A 13,183-nucleotide genomic window follows, 5' to 3' on the forward strand; every position below is an offset into this window, starting at 1 on the left:
TTACAAATAAAGGGAAAGATTTCTGTTAAATGTTTTATTTTCTCTCTCGCCCACTCTTTTGTCTTTTATTCTGTCTTCTCTCACTCTGTGTGAGATATGTCCTAATTTACGGATGGATTTGGGGGGATTTTTCCCTACATTCAGGTTTTTATTGATATTTTTCTTTTATAACCTATATGTTGTCCTGTCAGGATGTCTTGGTTGCTTAGTTAGTGAGCACTGCAGCCTCAATGCAACACAGTACTAAGAGCTTCATGCGAACCAATCAGAATCAACCATCATTCAAAAGCAAGTAAAATTTATCAAATTTGTTCAGAAATAAAGTGTATTCAGTTGATGGCTGTATTTATTTTTTTTAACATCTGTTTATAAACAACTGATTTCTTTTATTGTTTTGTTTAGAACTATTAAATCTTTCACAAGTTTATTAGCATGATGACACTACATATGTGGTGACTAATGTTCAACAAATATCACAATAACCCCTAGTATCTGAAATTAATAGGAATTCATTATCTTCAACTGAGTTGCAGACTATGTCAATTGCTGGACTTATATTATTGTGGAATTAAATAAAGCAAACCGAATCTTTTGGCATTTAACTGGTGCATAAACAAGATCGTTTGTCTAAAACTGCCATATCAAAGTCAAGGGCGATGAGTTCATAAGATATATTTGAAGAAAAGTAAGTGTAGAAATTAAAAATTTTCTTAGATTCTCTTCATTCAACACTTTCTTTCATAATTCATATATTTTGAGACATAGACAGAACAGAAACAAAAGTTAAGCATGAACACACTTTAAGAAAATCACAAGACCGGTTCAACAAGAAAGGGTGGATGACACAAACAAAAAGACTTCTACCAGAATGCCTTTGTCCTTGATGAACATCTTTATTTTTTCTCTATGTTATATCAGTATGTCATTCACCAGTCAATGAAATGCCTTGTTGATATACCATATAGATCCTGACCAAAAATGGTTTAACTAATCATATCAAGACCTTCAAAAACACATCTCTATCTGACACTTTTACTCTTTAAAAACTTTGGCCTACATGCTTCGTGGTTTATAGAAACAACACATATTTCAAGAATGAAAGTGCTCACTTTCATACGCTTTCTGACATTAACTCACTTTAAAATTTCAGCGTCAACTTTCGAACAAAGTGGCACATCACAATACAGTTACCAAGTTTAATGTCTTATGTTTAATTCCAAATCAAAGAATAGTAAAAATAAATACATAAACTTTTCACTAACTTAGGACAATAATATGTGGCTGTGTTAAGTTGCTTTGCTTTTATTTTTAGAATTAGGTAGCTGGAATCAGCTGCACCACCCATCAACCTGTTGGATGAAAAAAAAGACCAGTTTACTGTGTATTTAGAACATAGTTAAATTAGGTTTAAAGAAAACACATTTTGCATTCAGAACGGTGTAGCTAATACTGAATAACATTTTAATAATGTGTTAGTTTTCTTCAAATGTTTTATCTCGATTTTTTCGATGGAGTCAAAATGGAATAAGACACCATACCAGAAGTGCACCAATACAGTGATTTTGAATAAATTCTTGATGCAACCCGAGAAAATAATCAAACTGCCTGGAAAGTTTGGGAAAACAGATTAAGATCATAATATATTCATGTGCTTTCACCTAGCACTGACATAATGACAGGGCCTGGAGTTACAACAGAAGTGCTTTTTGAAGAAAACACATCATAGATGGATAAACATCCTGAATGAAACCTTTTTACTTACGGTCACTAATATAACAATATGTAGTATTATATTTCTTGCTTATATCACATCTACTATGAGTTTAAAATGGATCATTTAGGTTAAATGTGGCATAGGCCACCAGTTACCTAACATTGACCTAATTACGCTTTTTTTTCTGATTGTCCTCACAGAATGTATTATGGTGCATTACAAATTCTATTAGGTATGTGAATACAACCTGCTTATATTGGCCAATGATAAGCAAAACATATATGTTTATATCTGTGAATACATGGCTGGTTATTGAAATTTATACAGTAAGCTGGACATGCATGCAATAAATATTGTGATTGCCACAATTTTTACAAGTAGTATTATTTGATTTACACTAATAGATGAAATGAAAACGCAATCCTGTTTGTCTGATGTAACTTGTCAGAGATATGCATTCAGTATCATGTACACAGTTTGACAACTAATTAGTCATAGCAGTTGAGTAATCGTTACTTCGTATCATACTAAGACAGCATCCTCAAAACCCCCTTCGTGAAACAGCATCACAGAGTCAATTAAATACATAGAGAGTCAGGAATAAAAAAAAAAAGGCAACACAAACTTGGAAAATTTAAGGTATGTCGAAATGCGCCCATCCCGGCTGTTAGACTGGCGTGTCGCAGCACCAACAGCAATCACGCTCCCTTTTGACAGACAGCCAATCAGCGCCCGCGCAGTGGACACGAGCGGTGACGTCGCGTCGTACTGTCGTGTGCAAATCAGCTTCAGCCAGCGTGCTGGATGCGACCAATCGCCGCGTTCCAACGAGCAGCCGATCAGCCAATCGCTGGCCTCCACGACGGGGAAGAAGCGACGGCTTATAAATGGCGAGGGCTCAATTCATTCAACATCACTTGTGAAAGAAGAGAATTCAGAGCAGGCAAAAGAGGTACAAGTAGAGACACGTAGTGATAACCAGTTAAGACACCGGCAAGGCCCCTAATTCACCGACAAGACAACATTTAAGGTACGTGGAAAGACTATTATGAATGATATAATGGAGTAGCGTTCGATTTGGTGTTTTTATACAACGACACGTCATTTTTATCACGCTGAAGCTCATGCTTTACGACCATTACGTCTTTAGCTACAGTCATGGATACGTTTGGTTTCAACTATTCCATATATTACGCAAGCGGTTTCACATGTGTACACCATGTAAAGAGATGATTTGCTAATGGTTTTCATTGTGACATTTCGCATACTCGTGTCAGCGCTGCATGCTAAACTGTTTTAGCTTGACACCGGTGGATTACAAAAACGCTCTCGCCCATTTTGTGAAATCTATTAGAATGATCACGCTCGATCCACCCAGCTACTACGGTTTTTTAAAAATGTCTTTTTCGAGAACTTCCTTGGTCGAGGCCACGCTTCCTCCTCTGTAATGAGCATTAGCAGTTAGCTCCTCCAGTCTCTGAGGGTGAGCCCATGTCGTGATCTGCAGCGCCACGTTGGTTTTAAGTCGTACCGTTTCCCCCTGCAGGATTTTTCTCTCAAGGCTTGAGGACAAACCTGCAAACATGAAGCTGATGTGGGTTGTAATGCTGGTCGCCGGCACCGTGTTTGCCGATGACGACGACAAGAAGGAGAGTGTGGGGACTGTGGTTGGAATTGATCTGGGCACCACTTACTCATGGTAAGACAAGAAACTAATTCATCGCTTATTAATTTTGTGAAGATGGTTATATTGCACTTTTTTGATTTTTGTGAATAACATCTGCTCTACTTCCCTCTAGTGTTGGAGTGTTCAAGAATGGCCGTGTGGAGATCATCGCCAACGACCAGGGTAATCGCATCACCCCCTCCTATGTGGCTTTCACCAGTGAAGGCGAGCGTCTGATTGGTGATGCTGCAAAGAATCAGCTGACTTCTAACCCGGAGAACACAGTTTTTGATGCCAAGCGACTGATTGGGCGCACTTGGGGTGACTCCTCTGTGCAGCAAGACCTCAAATATCTGCCCTTCAAGGTGAGCCTTAAGAACTTTTTCTGATAGCTGAGGTTGGAGTGGCTTAAGGGTGTTGTTTGAAAAAAAAAAAAAAAATGTAATGTCCTAATATTATGTTTGTTTCAGGTTACTGAGAAGAAAAGCAAGCCCCATATCCAGATTGACATTGGTGGTGGTCAAATGAAGACATTTGCTCCTGAGGAGATCTCTGCCATGGTGCTGGTTAAGATGAAGGAGACAGCTGAGGCTTACCTCGGAAAGAAGGTAAATAAATGAACCTCATGCTTTACATAGTATATCGGGTCTAAATGATTGATGTCCAAGTTAATCTTATTTCATGTATCCCCTCAGGTCACACATGCTGTTGTCACTGTCCCTGCCTACTTCAATGATGCTCAGCGCCAGGCTACAAAGGATGCTGGAACCATTGCTGGACTGAATGTTATGCGTATCATCAATGAGCCGTAAGTGTCCCAACAAGATTAATTGGGGGGGAATTATATCGGTATTCTGTTTCCTTCTGTGATAATGATACTCATAGTTTTGTCTTTTTGTAGAACTGCTGCTGCTATTGCTTATGGCCTGGACAAGAGGGATGGCGAGAAAAACATTCTTGTGTTCGATCTCGGTGGTGGCACCTTCGACGTTTCCCTCCTGACCATTGACAACGGCGTGTTTGAAGTGGTGGCCACAAACGGTGACACTCATCTGGGAGGTGAAGACTTCGATCAGCGTGTGATGGAACACTTCATCAAGCTGTACAAGAAGAAGACTGGCAAAGACGTGCGCAAAGACAACCGTGCTGTGCAGAAGCTGCGTCGTGAGGTTGAGAAGGCAAAGAGAGCCCTGTCTGCCCAGCACCAGTCCCGCATTGAGATCGAGTCCTTCTTTGAGGGAGAAGACTTCTCTGAAACACTGACCCGTGCCAAGTTTGAAGAACTGAACATGGTAAGTTATATTTTTTTCTGTTGTAAATATTACACAATTACTACAATTTTTTTTTAACACAATGCATGACAACAACTTAACCTTTTTTTTTTTTTTTCTTTTTTTTTTAATCTTTTTCAGGACCTGTTCCGCTCCACCATGAAGCCTGTCCAGAAAGTGCTGGAAGATTCTGACCTGAAGAAGCCTGACATTGATGAGATTGTCCTTGTTGGCGGCTCAACCCGTATCCCCAAAATCCAGCAGCTGGTGAAGGAGTTCTTCAACGGCAAAGAGCCCTCCAGAGGAATCAACCCTGATGAGGCTGTGGCATATGGAGCTGCTGTTCAGGCTGGAGTGCTTTCTGGAGAGGAGGACACTGGTAAGTTGCCGCATCTACATTGTCACACTGGATTGTGTTCAACAACTTTAGATTGTACACTAAATTTCTCCTTTCACCTCCAGGTGATGTGGTTCTTCTGGATGTGTGTCCCCTGACTCTTGGTATTGAGACTGTTGGAGGAGTGATGACTAAGCTTATTCCCAGGAACACTGTGGTGCCCACCAAGAAGTCCCAGATCTTTTCTACAGCTTCCGACAACCAGCCAACTGTCACCATTAAAGTATATGAAGGTGAGAGTTCAGACTGAAATGATTGCACAACAAATATGAAGTATACTTTTCTTATTTCCATGCAGTAAAATGGCATCTTGCGTAAACCTGATTGTGTCTCTCTCTTTAGGCGAGCGTCCTCTGACAAAGGACAACCACCTGCTGGGCACCTTCGACCTGACCGGCATCCCCCCTGCTCCCCGTGGTGTTCCGCAGATCGAAGTCACCTTTGAGATCGACGTAAACGGCATTCTGCGCGTCACTGCCGAGGACAAGGGCACCGGTAACAAGAACAAGATCACAATCACAAATGACCAGAACCGCTTGACACCCGAGGATATTGAGCGCATGGTGAACGACGCCGAGCGCTTTGCTGATGAAGACAAGAAGCTGAAAGAGAGAATCGATTCCCGCAACGAGCTGGAGAGCTACGCCTACTCCCTGAAAAACCAAATCGGCGACAAGGAGAAGCTCGGCGGCAAGCTGTCGGATGACGACAAGGAAACCATCGAGAAGGCAGTGGAGGAGAAAATTGAGTGGATGGAGTCCCATCAAGAAGCAGAGTTGGAAGACTTCCAGGCGAAGAAGAAGGAGCTGGAGGAGGTGGTTCAGCCAATCATCAGCAAGCTCTACGGCAGTGCAGGCGGGCCTCCACCCGAGGGTGAGGGCGAGGGCGAGGCAGAGAAGGACGAGTTGTAGGCAAGGTTGAAGTCATGTGTCGCCCCTTGCCTCTCTGGTAGTGGCAACAATCAGTTGGACTGATGGGACTCAAATAGTGAGAGGGATGTTGGAGGAGTGACGACAACAAGCAACCATACTGATTTCTTGGAGAGACCTTGAAGTGACTTTCAGTGTGCGAGAGGTGTTTTTCTTCGCTGAAAGGCGGAGGTTTTCGTCAGCCCGGATACGAGGCTTTTGCTGCTGTTCTCAGGCAGTCATGATGGGGAGGTTCTGTAAAGTGGAGGGGGATGTACATGGGGTGGGCGGGCTGGTACTTGTTGGAACATAAATTAGGGTGTCTGTGGGTTTAAGGGCTCTATGTTCACAGGCAGTGCTAAAAGTTATTTATTAAATCTGGTCATTGTACGTCTGGAAGGATATTCAAATAAATGTTTGATACAAACTGTCACCTAGCTGTCTTATTTTTTTTATGGGTTGAGTAAATACCAAATGACTTCATGAAGCAACCACATTCACTGGTTTGAATTGCAGTTTGAGGTTTTCTCAGTTATATGCAATATCCACTTAAAATGACACTGCGGTATTTACAAATATTTTATTGCAACAAACTCTTCATGTCACAACAGTTACAACACAGTCGTCATGTATGACACCTTGAGTGTCCATCCCTCCAAAGATGAAGGCCAGATTTACAACCTCGGGGCCTGCTGGGCTCTCTGCCTGCTCATTTCCATCCTCCTCACGATCCAGCTTCCAAGGCAATAAACACATGCAGTGGTCAAGACGGTTCGGGGGCGTGTCTCCTTTAAATTTCATTACCATCCATCTGCTTTTGTCTGTTGTCAAAAAGAATAGAATTAATATGCACAGCATGCTTTATTTAGCAGAGAAGTCAAAACTATAAAAGCAATGTACCAGTGTTGAATCTGTACATGGAGTTAGTGGCTCCATCTGCTGTCATTCCTCCAAAAGTATAGATGTTCTTGCCCAGCACCAAAGCTGAGTGGGCTGCGATTCCGGGGGGGATATCTCCTTTCATTTGCACTTTCTCCCACTTCATACACCCTGTATAGAGATGGTAATTCTCAGAAACAATCACCTAGATGTTGAATCTGAGATGAACGCAAAACACTCATTGAACTGCAGGGGGACTGTTACCTGTGTCAAGAAAGTACATATCATTGTAGAATTTGTCTCCAGTCATTCCTCCATGTGTATAGATCCTTGAACCCACCGCTGCAATAATGTGGCCGTGTCGGGCTGGTGGGTGTCTTCCATGTGTTTCTGGTTGGGACCAAGAGGACGACACTGGAAAACAGAATTTTTTGGTGTCATTGAAACATATAAAATGTCGCAGCACTTGAAGCGAGAGACAAGTTCCTCATTTTGAATAAATTCAGATTTTCAGACTTTATTTGAATAGACATTTAAGTATGTGAAATATCAATGTTAATATAATACACCTTCATATATAACACTGAGTCAGCTTGTTTTAGATAAAGCAGGCATCTTTCTGAGTAACGTTGCAAGTTTTTTCTCCAACAACCATTTATAATAAATTGCAGTTGAATGGGTTGTGCAGGCATAAAATAATGCTGTCATTTTAATCACTTAAGTGAGTTCTGAATTCTTTCCATTTCTGTACTCGGGTCAGTAAAAAAGTGAATTAGCAAAATGGGTGATCTAAGATCTTTAACAAAATATCTTGTGTGGTAAAGAACTTCTTGTTTCTCTGAGGATGAGTAGCAAGTTGACTCGGCACAAACCCGTATCAAAGATGTGAACTTTAGAGTCTGGGACAGGTGCAGCTCCAATTTCTCCACCAGAGAAGACAAACAGTCGGTCCCCCATGCAGGCTGAGTTAGTATGGTATGTCCTTGGACTGGGGAGTTCTCCACTCGCAGCTACATTCATCCAGCGAGGTTTATTATCTGAACACATACGTGTACAAAATGTACAGAATGAGCCGTTTTCATTAAATCTGTGGTAACACACAGAGTACAATCAAGTTTGGAAGTAATTGGAAAGTACAGACTACTCATCTCTTAGGCATCAGACATCCTTCCATTTATAAGGCTAACACAAATAAACAGACAATAACTCACACATATATTCACATATCCATAAAAGTATATTAGCAAAAGCACTTCTCTTATATATAGTGCATTTCCACCAACTCAGCAGTCAGTGCTTCACGTAATTCTTAATTACACTTTAATGGACATAGTCACTCACAGAGAATTGTGATTTACCTGTTAGCTGCACATTTTGGATACAGTTGCGATTGCCAGTCTGTTGTGCCCCGCCAAACACCCAGAGACTCTGCGGGGAGCTCTCAGGCACAAAGCAGCAGTGCTCATACCGTGCCTCCAAACCTTCCCACTCAGGAATGTCCCATTCAAGATTATCTGGCGAGAAAGGACAACAAAATAACACAAACATACATTTTGAGGCCCACGCTTATGCATAAAAAAATTTCTATAATAATGTGTGTTATTATATATGAACTTCAGAACTTGTGTTATCTTAGTGATTGACGTCAATGAAAGTGTGGCAAAGAAAATGTGCAATTTTCACATGATATTTCTGCAGCACGTTATTTGCTGACTTTGCCCTTTAAAGTGCTGTTCAACCACAGAGCAAAAAAAACCCCCAAAAAACCCTTTTTACCAAAATCTTTAAAATTGACTTGGTTAAAATAATTCCTGAAACTATCTGGGTTTACTTTAAACTGTCCAGGTCTGGAGTAAATACCTGGGGCTTTTTTAAAAAGTGGAGGTGGGAGGCCTTGATTAAAGAATTTGTGTGTAAATTTTAAAGAACTCAATTGTGAGCAGAATTCTGGTCAGATGTAATGTGATCCAAGACAATGAAAAGACTCCAAGTCAAGTTTAACGTATGATTTAATCTGAAAGTGTACAGGTGCAGTTTGAAAATATCTGGTTAAATATTAAGGGTCCCACTTTAGGCTGAAGGATTCTGTGTCTGTTATAAAGGGTTCTACTCTTGTTAATAATGTATCTATTGCTTTTTCTCTTTGAGCGGATGTTAAAGGGTCAAAACATTCCATTAACTGTCTTAATACCTTATGTTTCCTGAAAACTAACCACTGAAGCACTAGTTATGCATAATAATCCTATAAATGTTCATCGGAGACATTCTCACCAAGATTTATAATGTGGGAATCTGAGAAACTTCCACAGGGATTGGCTCCTCCAACCATGAGGATTCTTCCTTTTCCTCCATCATCCGATGGAATAAATATGCAGGTGTGACCCACACTGACTCCTGGAGCATTTCCTCTGGGTATCAAGGAATACCTGGTGATAACAGAACAAGGTCAGAAGAAGAAAGATAAAAAGTTATTTTCTTTATAACATCTGAATTGGCCTTAATCAACTTACCATATTCCCTCCTCGGGTTTATCAAGAGGATCCAGTACCGGGAGAAACTCCATGGCTGCCAGATACACAAGATAGACGAAATATGGTGATATTGTTTATTCCTCTAATATGTCTTGTTGTTATCAGTTGAATTGGGAAGACAAATAGACAAACATATTAGTCGTGGTATCCACAGAAGGACTTACGTGAAATGTCGCATGAATCAATGCTATGCAAGGATGTACGTTTTTAACTGATTTAAAGTCCTTCCTTCTCGAAGAAGTGTTTGAAAAAGTGTTTAAAGGGACTGAAGCTAAAACACCCAGTAATAGCTTAGCAACCACAACATACGCATGAGAAGCTATCGCGTTCAAACAGGAACACATAAGGAGCTTGCGCTGACCTGCTTTCCGGAAAGACGTAGATGATACGACACATCTGCATCACTCAACTTAAATCCACCATCTTCGAATATCCGTTCACATAAATTACTAAAAAAGCGAAGTCAATCGTAATGTTCCTAACTCGTCTACGGTACAGACGGGACCCCGTGAAGACACATGAAGCGCTACGCAAGGTTTACGTTAAGTACGTTACGGGCCAATACTACATTCAAAGCGCAGTTACCACGGTTTCTTATGCGCATGCTCAGTTCAGGTCTCATTTCCGGTTTACCTCCACACGTGATCACGAGCGCCCTCTACAGTTGTACTTTTTTATAACCTCAAACCTTCACGAAGCCACATGGCACGAAAAGAACCCGAAAAAGAAACTCAAAACTGTCTGTTCAGTTGAAATGAAAACCAAAATGTAATGTAATTCGTGCTTTGGACAAACAAGTAAAGTATGGGTGAGTAACATTTAACTCATCTAGATAGAGAGTTGTCATGTTACAAATCAAATATTAGATACAGTTTGTAAAACAGCCAGTGTGATATTCAATTCAATTATACTTTACTTATATATCACCAAATACAACACAGTCATTTCGAGGTTTTTTTTACAGAGAGAAAACTCAATAGACCCAACAGATTCAACAAGTCACTATGACTGAACGGATGTTTTTCGCTCAATAGCCATAATGATAATGATGTCAAATGTAAACAGCTGCACAGTCACGATAACTAGACCATTCCAGAGGAAATCTCGTGTTCCTGCCTACTATTTATTGAACAATAAACAAAATACAAAGAAACGCATAATTACAAAAACCCAGCAGAGGGAAAATATTTATTCAAGTACAATAAGATTTACAGTATACAATATAACAAAGGAAGGAAGAAAAAAAAAAACACTAGTGGGGGTTAGGAAAGAAAACAATATACATACATGTATAAACAAAACAATATTTGCCGAAGGCAAAACGTATGTAGAGCGTATGAGCAAAAAACTAATTAAAATAAAGTCAATAACAATCACCAAGAAAGCAAGGAGGGCTAGAATAACAAACTGTGGTAGGGGGGGTGATTAAGCTCCTGATGGGAATCAGGTGTGCTGCCTCACCTCTCTGCCCATAAAGGAGGAGCCGCCCGGACGCTGGTGCGCCAGGCGGGAAAGACACATGCAGGACTGCAGAGTCTGCATGTGAGAGTGGCAGGTTTGGTTTGGTTTAGTTTTTATTTGATAAAATAAGTAATGGTTTTGGATACTCTGGGGGAGCCCGACGATGGCGGGCACAACTGCCACACAAACATTTTGAAAAGTCTGCACAATTTTTTTTAATTTTCATTAAATATGTGGTAGTGGCAGGGGTAAATTAATTTAGATATGCCTTCCGCTTTAGATGAGATAACCCTACGAGAAATTGTAAGATCTCTGGTTATCCAGCAACTGAGGGATTTTTTTCATGTCAGTTATATGGTTGGATATATTCACATCTCTTTGAATAGGGTTTTATGATAATGTCTTGTCTAAGTATTTCATTTCAGATACAACTTTTATTGAAGAAATGGCAGAGTCAGTACTGGAATGGATAGGAAATGGTTTGCACTTTTTGATATTAAGCGAAAGTCCTGAAGCATTTGAGAAGTATGAAATCAAGTCGAGGGATTTCTCGACCATTGATTTGTTAGTTAAAAAAACCCCAGATGTATTGTCCACGAATTTACTTATTTTAAACTCTTTGTTCAGAATTGGAAGGCCTTCAAAATGCTGATATTAGTGTACAGGCTTTTAATAATGTTACAGAATGTTTACCCAAATCCCAAGAAGCGTAAAGCTTCTATCAGGAAATAATGTTCAATGTGTTTGAAAGTTATTGTCTAATGCCTTTTGCTGCCTTTCTTATTTGGGTATCAATTTAATTCTGTTTTGTTTCATTGTCGTCGATAATTCCTTTCCAGTAATACGTTAATGCCTCAAATAGCAACGTTTTAATTTCTCCACAGAAATGTTTGGAGAAGTTTGCTGCTGTTCCATCAGGCCCTAGAGATTGGTCAGAGGCTGTTTTTGTTATGATGCGTTGAATTCTTCAGTTTTCAAATCCTCCCCCTCACAAACGTTTTTAAAGTGTTCATGATTTACAGGAATCAGATCCTTTATCTCACTGAAAAGTAGTTCATCATTTTGTTTAGAATAAGAATAGGCATACAGGTTGCTAAAGAAATTCAAGATCTCCTTGGCTGTACTTTTTGTTCAAAACAATGATCAATTACAACAAAACCACTTAATGTGGCCTTCAACATGTTTACTTATTTCTCTCTATTAGTCACTGTTTGCTACACATTTATTACTTTCCTTTTAGGCTTATATCTACCAAAGTGTCTGGTATCTATCTGGAGCAGTGTCATTCATCCACCTTTGTTCCTGCTGCCATTATGAATAGAAAATGTACAATTCCAGGAAAAGACAAACAAACCTCAGCTGATCTACAGAACAGTGCACAGGGAGTGGTGGCCTCTTACAGCTGTGTAGATGACACAATAACCCTCTTGAAGAACCCTTAAAAACATGCCGCAGTTTTCAACATTTTAAATTGAAAATACAGAATGAAAAATACACCATGAAGGGCATTTCTAAAAAAAAAAAAAGGTAATATGATGTAAATATTTATTTTTCTCATAATTATTATAATTGTTTTTTTTTACTTTTTCATATTTAAGATTTTCTATAGACAAACTGATATTCAAGTTGTAAAAATTTAATTAACCTGAAAATATCAGAACATTTCTTGAGATTAGATGTTTTGATGACCTTAATTATCTCAAATATATGTAAGCTTTTTAATTTTGTATGATATATAGTGTAGAAACAACTGACAAAACAATATATTATCAATTATATTTTAATTAAAATTCACTAATATGTCAAATTGGATTTTCAAATTAGTGCGGTGATATTCTAAGCAAAAACGTGATATAAAAACTTTTCTTAACAAATACCTGTGCCTCTTATTAGTGACTAGTATGTTCAGTGTTGTTTAACGTCACGATATTGCATTTAATAGTTTGTCCAGTAGGGCGCGCCATTGTATTTGTGAACGAACTCTTGTGTGTGACGCTGCCTTGACTCAACGAGAAGCTGAGATGTAAAACTTTGTGCTCCTCTTTCATTTCTGTTTTGATCTACTGTTCTGAAATATGAATTCTGAAAATATTTGATGGCTTCAAACCTATCAATCTGCACATTTTTTATTTTAGCCGTGGATGATATGAAAGGTAACTTGTAAAAAAATAAAAAATAGAAAGACACAATGAACTAGACAATTAACATTGAAACTGCTAATGATTCATCCATATCAGAATAGAAATAGAAGATATTTTAAGTACTTTTATCAAAAACAAATTGAATGCACAATAAAGGCAACACTCTACAAGCATGAACAGATAGTTAGGATGAGTTATATTTGTATGTAAAATCG

At 39.3% G+C, this 13,183-nt stretch overlaps 2 protein-coding genes across 4 annotated transcripts; one reads left to right on the forward strand and one right to left on the reverse strand.

Moving 5' to 3' along the window:
• Positions 1-2,578: 2,578 nt before the first annotated feature.
• Positions 2,579-6,582, forward strand: hspa5 (heat shock protein 5). Its single transcript, XM_080476885.1, has 9 exons — positions 2,579-2,744; positions 3,261-3,413; positions 3,514-3,745; positions 3,851-3,988; positions 4,076-4,188; positions 4,282-4,672; positions 4,793-5,030; positions 5,114-5,281; positions 5,391-6,582. Exons 2-9 carry the CDS (start codon positions 3,298-3,300, stop codon positions 5,957-5,959), a joined length of 1,965 nt encoding a protein of 654 aa, XP_080333011.1. The 5' UTR covers positions 2,579-2,744; positions 3,261-3,297; the 3' UTR covers positions 5,960-6,582.
• rabepk (Rab9 effector protein with kelch motifs) lies at positions 6,519-9,970 on the reverse strand. Of its 3 annotated transcripts, none has more exons than XM_080476886.1 (8): positions 9,728-9,970; positions 9,346-9,400; positions 9,107-9,261; positions 8,194-8,349; positions 7,708-7,872; positions 7,100-7,249; positions 6,857-7,006; positions 6,519-6,777 (listed from the first exon to the last, which is right to left on the reverse strand). In XM_080476886.1, exons 2-8 carry the CDS (start codon positions 9,396-9,398, stop codon positions 6,554-6,556), a joined length of 1,053 nt encoding a protein of 350 aa, XP_080333012.1. In that variant the 5' UTR covers positions 9,399-9,400; positions 9,728-9,970; the 3' UTR covers positions 6,519-6,553. The 3 variants fall into 3 exon arrangements, with proteins under 3 accessions (XP_080333012.1, XP_080333014.1, XP_080333013.1); XM_080476888.1 differs by having other exon boundaries at positions 9,346-9,457; positions 9,728-9,964; XM_080476887.1 differs by having other exon boundaries at positions 9,531-9,964.
• Between the last annotated feature and the right edge of the window lie 3,213 nt (positions 9,971-13,183).

Source organism: Lipophrys pholis (genome assembly GCF_963383615.2).
Source record: "Lipophrys pholis genome assembly, chromosome: 12".
Taxonomy (NCBI): Eukaryota; Metazoa; Chordata; class Actinopteri; order Blenniiformes; family Blenniidae; genus Lipophrys; species Lipophrys pholis.

Excerpts from the sequence above, each read along its gene's own strand:
- rabepk (XM_080476886.1), bottom strand. The coding sequence starts at position 9,398 with ATGGAGTTTCTCCCGGTACTGGATCCTCTTGATAAACCCGAGGAGGGA. Across the intron at positions 9,262-9,345 it reads AAACCCGAGGAGGGAATATG|GTATTCCTTGATACCCAGAG; the intron begins GTAAGTTGATTA and ends TGTTATCACCAG. Across the intron at positions 6,778-6,856 it reads CATGTACAGATTCAACACTG|ACAAAAGCAGATGGATGGTA; the intron begins GTACATTGCTTT and ends TTTTGACAACAG.
- hspa5 (XM_080476885.1), top strand. The coding sequence starts at position 3,298 with ATGAAGCTGATGTGGGTTGTAATGCTGGTCGCCGGCACCGTGTTTGCC. Across the intron at positions 3,989-4,075 it reads AGGCTTACCTCGGAAAGAAG|GTCACACATGCTGTTGTCAC; the intron begins GTAAATAAATGA and ends GTATCCCCTCAG. Across the intron at positions 5,282-5,390 it reads CACCATTAAAGTATATGAAG|GCGAGCGTCCTCTGACAAAG; the intron begins GTGAGAGTTCAG and ends CTCTCTCTTTAG.